This window comes from Octopus sinensis, linkage group LG6 (genome assembly GCF_006345805.1).
Source record: "Octopus sinensis linkage group LG6, ASM634580v1, whole genome shotgun sequence".
Lineage (NCBI taxonomy): Eukaryota > Metazoa > Mollusca > Cephalopoda > Octopoda > Octopodidae > Octopus > Octopus sinensis.
In genome coordinates, this window is record NC_043002.1 from 35646152 (window position 1) to 35652509 (window position 6358).

The following is a 6358-nucleotide window of genomic DNA, read 5'->3' on the forward strand; positions in this document are numbered from 1 at the left end:
AATTTTCTAAATTTGTCCAATATTGTGATGCTAGATTCTAAGTTGAATCTGTTAAGTTAAACAAAGTAGGATGTATATTTAATCTGTAAGCATATATAAGCAGACCTCCGCATAAGCTATTGTATAGTTTTCTGATAGTTCTTTACGGATGTTTACTTCACATTGTAATTATATTTGTGTAAGAACTCAACTGCAACAACAGAACAAAAAGAATATCATCTCCAGTATACAACTTTGGATTACAAATGATGTTAATGCACTAATCAGTTTACTTACCTACAAGTACATCACTGAAATCTTTGCAACACCAGTCTATATATATATACATATTCAAATAGCCCAGTCACACTGAAAGCATATATACAAACAGAAAGCATATATATATATCAACAATCAACATATATACTATATATTTACTAAACAAGAAACTACACACGTATTTCAATATGAATGCAACCCATTTGTCTGATCCTGTTTCAATTTCAAGATTAATTGTTTTTAGTATCATACCTTTCTTCCTAATTGTGGGACTCGTTGGTAACATATTTGTGATATATATTTATGCACGACAGTCCCAGAAAAGCAATGTAGAAACATTCATCCTGATATTAGCTGTCATTGATCTCATTGGATGTATCTTTGGAATGCCTCTGGAAATGGCTGAACTCTGCCTGGTAATACAGTCAAAATATTTGTGTAAATTATACACTTTTATTACTGTCACCTATTCTATCTTGTCATCCTTCATTCTTCTCACAATTGCCATTGAAAGGTACAGAAGTATATGTTGTCCACTCAGTAAACAACTGGATCCAAAACTACGCAATACTCTCATTATTTTCTTAATTGTAACATCTGTTTCATTGGTACTGCTACCTGTTGTCTATATTGAAAGTGTTCCCTTTTCCCATGAGAGTTATAGCTGTGACTTTCAAGGGTCATTCCTCTGGCCATATATTCTTACAGCATTTATTATTCAGTGTATTCTTGTCCTAAGCATGGCTGTGCTCTATTCATTTGTTCAGAAGAATATTAAACAGCATTTGATGAAAAAGCAAAGTAAAGAACCTTTTCAACAAGAACAAATCAATCATACAAAGATTATACTTTTCTCCATCTCAGTTTTATACTTTGTTAGTTTCACACCAAACCTTCTCTTTCGTGCCTTGTATCCATACTGCAGAGATTCTATCCTGTTACAAATTTTTAAAGTAATTTTATATCGTACTTGGATACTAAGTTCATCCTTAAATTTCATAGTGTATGGATTCTGTAACAAAATTTTCTGGAAAAGTTTTGTAAATATATTTAGTAGGGATAAAAGTGACTTTGAAATGGATAAGAAATTTTAGGATTTGGTTTAGACCACACTTCAGGAGAGAGGAATTCTTTCACATACCAGAAGTATTTTCTTTGCTGACCATTTCCAACAAAATGCATTTAAAAAATTTTTTTGTAATATCGAAAATACGAGCTCAAAGCTTGAGGTATTTAATGAAATAACCAACTTTTCCATTTTATTCTGTTCTAATGTTTGGAGAATTATATTTTCTTTCATAAAATTGGAAAGTTTTGATTTCAACCCATGCCAGCATGGAAAGTGGGTGTTAAATGATGATAATGATGATGATGATGATGAGCCTTTTAAAATATGCTGTTTATATCCTTGATCCAGTGTCAGTCTAAGGTAGGTTAGTATCAGAAAGGTCTATTTGAACACTTCAACAGTTTCTCTATTGCATATTTATTGTAGTTCCTGTTGTTGTTTTATACTTTCTATAGACCCATAACTGTGTATCTGAGTTCTCTTTTAAACTCCAAACTGTTTGGATTCTACAGTTTCTGAATTACATATTAAATCTGCATTAAAAAATACTGGAAAAAACCCCCCCAAAAAACCCCCAAAATTGTTGCTCTTGTTGCAGTCATCATCATCATGGTCATCGTCATCACCATTTTTGTGTTTGTCTGTTAATATGTTTGATATACTCAATTTATGGAACATATCCTGTTCTTAAATGTGCAGAGATGAATAATTTTATATTTTGGAGATCGTAGTTAATGGATGTGTTGAATTTTGTTTTCTATATTTTATCTTGTTTAGCTCCACATCATTCTGAATTGACAAGGCCTATTTTTTTTTCCCCTGCCAAATCCTTTATTTTATCATACCCTTTCAGTGCTAGATAAAATATTGTACTGGTGTGGTTAGCATCAATTTACTTCAACTCCTCAGAACTGTTGGCCTTGTATCTAAATTAGAAATTATTATTGTTGATGTTAAGGTGGTGAGCTGGCAGAATCATTTACATGCTTAAATTCTGTTGAGGTCTATTTTGTCTTTCATCCTTTCAAGGTCAAGGAAATAAATGCCAATCAACCACTGTGGTCTTAGTTAATTATCTATACCCCTTGCCCAAAATTTAAGGCATGTGCCTTTAGTAGAAATATTTATTGCTGCTGTTGTTTTTGGCTTGCCTTGTGTGAAAATGTTCTTTCCCTCTCTTTTTTGAGACATGATTCATTCAAACGTTATTAAATTAATTTTTCTGTAGAGAACTTGCAAAAATGACCTATGATCATGTAAGGGAAGCCTGCCCTTTACACTCAAGAATAGACAAAAACAACAAAAAATACATTTGTTTTAAAATCTTTAGAAAATGTTTTAAAGCACATTACACTTTCATGTCAAAAATGATTTCTGTGAGGTTGAACATTGCAGTAGCAACAAATAATAATAATAACATTAATAATAATAATAATAATAATAATAACAATAATAATAACAATAATAATAACAATAATAATAATAATAATAACAATAATAATAATAATAATAATAATAATAATAATAATAATAATAATAAACAATAATAATAATAATAAACAATAATAATAATAATAACAATAATAATAATAATAATAATAATAATAATAATAACGATAATAATAACAATAATAATAATCCTTTCTACTATAGGCACAAGGCCTGAAATTTGTGGGGAGGAGTAAGTCGATCATATTGACCTCAATGTTCAACTGGTACTTCATTTAGAGAGTAACCAAGCTTCACCCTTCAAAAAACTGAACAAAAATTTAACAAGATATAGTTTCTCATCTGTGGTGCTACAGACATTCCAAAGAAGTTAGAATGATACACAAAGTGATAAGTTCAAAATATGAACAACGTGTAAAATATAGATTCTTAGTAAAATTAAAATAAAGTCACTACAAGCAACTTAGGACATAATCCCAAATATATCAAAAATGCTTACTGGTTGATTTAGTTTCACACTGAGACAACTCAAGGAATATTTAAACCAACAGTATCATGGCTTGCCCTTGCTCAATCTTTTGTTAAAAGAAGTAATCTTTTTTGTTAATTTCTTTTCAATTATATCTTTTTAAAATTAATGTTTTGTCATAATTTTCCATGCAAATATACACACACACATGCATGTATGAGTGAATGCAAATGCTTTTAAAATTTTAATACATTCTTCCATATTTGATATTTTTTTCCCCAAAATTTAAAGGTAAAAATCCTTAGTGCATACTATATACAACGTTAAAAATGAAAGATATTTTCTGAGCAATGTCCGAGTCTCTATTTGCTGTCCGGCAATGTTTATTCGGACGCATTTTGTGATGTTGGACGCGAAAATACCTTAAGCTAAGCCTGAAAGCAATGAAGTCATAAAAGAATCGTCCATAACTTGCAGTAAGCAATATTTATTAAATGTTATTACTGTTATTTCTTTATTTTCTGCAAACAAAATGCACAAAAATGCTACACATTTGCATTATCTTATATATACAATAATAACAAAGGACGTAACCGTATACATTTTTACAAATCAAGGACATTATATAGACCTCCTTGACTCAAGTTAGAGAAGGGGTGTGTATTATACACAAGGTTTAAGTTTTTCAGAGGTACAGCCCCCTAAAAATCCCCTGCGTATTATACTTAGGGGCAGACTATACTCGAGGATTTACGGTAAACATTATAAAATTAGAGGGGGAGATTGACATGTGGCTTTGGCAAATGGGATATTTATTGAGAAAGGGGAAGTTTATAAAGACATTGACTGAGTCACATTTAAATAAAATTAAAACTTAGGAACTTAACTGTGAATTCAAGATGCGTTGTTACGTGAATGGAAATTGAGCAAGTGAGGATATTAGTGAAGAAAACTATTCCTTAAATATACGATCGAATAGAGTGCTAAGGGCCCTATCTGAACGGATGTGTCTCCACATACTTAAACAGATGGGTCGATAAAATAAGTACCAGTCAAGCATTGGGTGGATATAATTGACTTACCCTCTCCCATGAAACTGCTGGCCTTGTGCCAAAATTTGAGATTATTATTATTGTTGTGATACCTGTGCCGGTAGCACATAAAAAGCACCATCCGAACGTGGCCATTGCCAGCGCCGCCTTGACTGGCTTCTGTGCTGGTGGCACATAAAAAGCACCATCCAAATGTGGCTGATGCCAGCGCCGCCTTGACTGGCTTCCGTGCCGGTGGCACGTTAAAAGCACCAACCGATCATGGCCGATGCCAGACATCCCTGGCACCTGTGCTGGTGGCACGTAAAAAGCACCCACTACACTCGCGGAGTGGTTGGCGTTAGGAAGGGCATCCAGCCATAGAAACACTGCCAGATCAGACTGGAGCCTGGTGCAGCCCCTGGCTTCCTAGACCCCGGTTGAACCGTCCAACCCGTGCTAGCGCGGAAAACGGACGTTAAACGATGATGATGATGATGATGATGATGATATATATATGCATGTGTGTGTTTGTGTGTCTGTGTTTGTCCCCCTAGCATTGCTTGACAACCAATGCTGGTGTGTTTATGTCCCCGTTACTTAGTGGTTCGGCAAAAGAGACCGATAGAATAAGTACTGGGCTTACAAAAGAATAAGTCCCGGGGTCGAGTTGCTCGATTAAAGGTGGTGCTCCAGCATGGCCGCAGTCAAATGACTGAAACAAGTAAAAGAGATATATATATATATATGTATATATAAACACACATAATATATGTTAAGGTTTGATCTTATGTCAGATTATAACATTAAAGTGAAGAATTACTCAATACCTTTTCATGGAGTACATATGTATTAACTTTTACATAGTTGACAGTGACTTCAAAGATTTGATTTGTTTGCTGTTATCAGATAGTTTGATGACAATAAGCAAGTTTAAACCTTGAAGCCACTGTCAACCTTTTACTTGTGAAAGTTAATATATATGGTTAGAAACCGATGAATGGGTTATCAGGTACTGCTACAATTGTTTCATTAAGCATATTGTGATGTAAACATGAAACAGATAGGTACGTAGTATGCACAACATCAATAAGAATATGTGATACATTTTGCAACTCTCAACTCATCAGGCTTAACAAATACTCAAGCAGCAACATGCTGATAAATCAACAGTTCACCGACAAGTTAAATTTTGAATCAGAATCACAATATCTAAGAAATCTAAAGTAGGTGTAACTAGTCAATCAAGAGGGTGGATAGAGTAAGTTTGTAAATTTTAGAATAGTTAATAGGCATATTTAATTTAAAGATTTCATCAAACTTAGTAATATCACTCATAAAAACTGATACTGCCAAAACAGGCTTCAAGCATGATATTTGACTCTATCAAAGCATTTGGAAATCAGTTGCCAACGTTGTCCCCAAAAGAACAAAACAAAAGCCATTTACTCTATTACATTGTTTAGTACATCAAAGGAGTGATATGGTTAATACATGCAAGCAATACTTAAGGGTAAAATGCCTACATTCTATCTGTGGAACTTTCTTATACTTTAAGCTGATTCTATAAAGTCTTCTTTGAGTGATAGATAATGTATCTATAACCCTACAATATACAACTTAATTCCTAGTAATAAGATTCAGGGATTGTATTTAGATAACCTAATATATCCTAATACAGTTAATACTAATGTAAAAGGTCACTAGTTGCTTCTTTGCACTTTTGGGGTGCAACTTGGGTGCAACTCAATTTCCTTTCCTTTTGTTTCCAGATTCTACCAGTCAGAAACAACAAGACGCAAACGTAAAAAATATATATACTCTTTATTGTCTTATCCAACATGAAATAAGTGGTGTATCTGGTATCCCTTGGTTCTGGGCGTGCAAGGCTGAACTTTAACACTGTAGATTTTACAATGTTCAACTGCAAACAGAACTGGTCAAAATGGCGTCAGGAGAGAGCGAAGATAATACGCGTCTGCTTCTATGAAAGGCTTTCTGCTGTCTCGTGACTGCTACTGGACGCTGGTGGTCAACGTTTTACGCTCCCTTGCCTCTTTGTTAAGGCTCGCGCTCCCTTCG

The 6358-nt window shown here is 33.6% G+C and overlaps 1 protein-coding gene across 1 annotated transcript; it reads left to right on the plus strand.

Annotated features, from left to right (window-relative positions):
- Window positions 1-446: 446 nt before the first annotated feature.
- On the plus strand, window positions 447-1352 carry LOC115213209 (neuropeptide Y receptor type 6-like). The gene has a single exon (XM_029782143.1). The coding sequence runs from the start codon at window positions 447-449 to the stop codon at window positions 1350-1352; it is 906 nt and encodes a 301-aa protein (XP_029638003.1).
- The last annotated feature ends 5006 nt before the right edge of the window (window positions 1353-6358 follow it).

Bases quoted from the DNA above. Each gene is read 5' to 3' on its own strand.
- LOC115213209 (XM_029782143.1), top strand. From the start codon at position 447: ATGAATGCAACCCATTTGTCTGATCCTGTTTCAATTTCAAGATTAATT.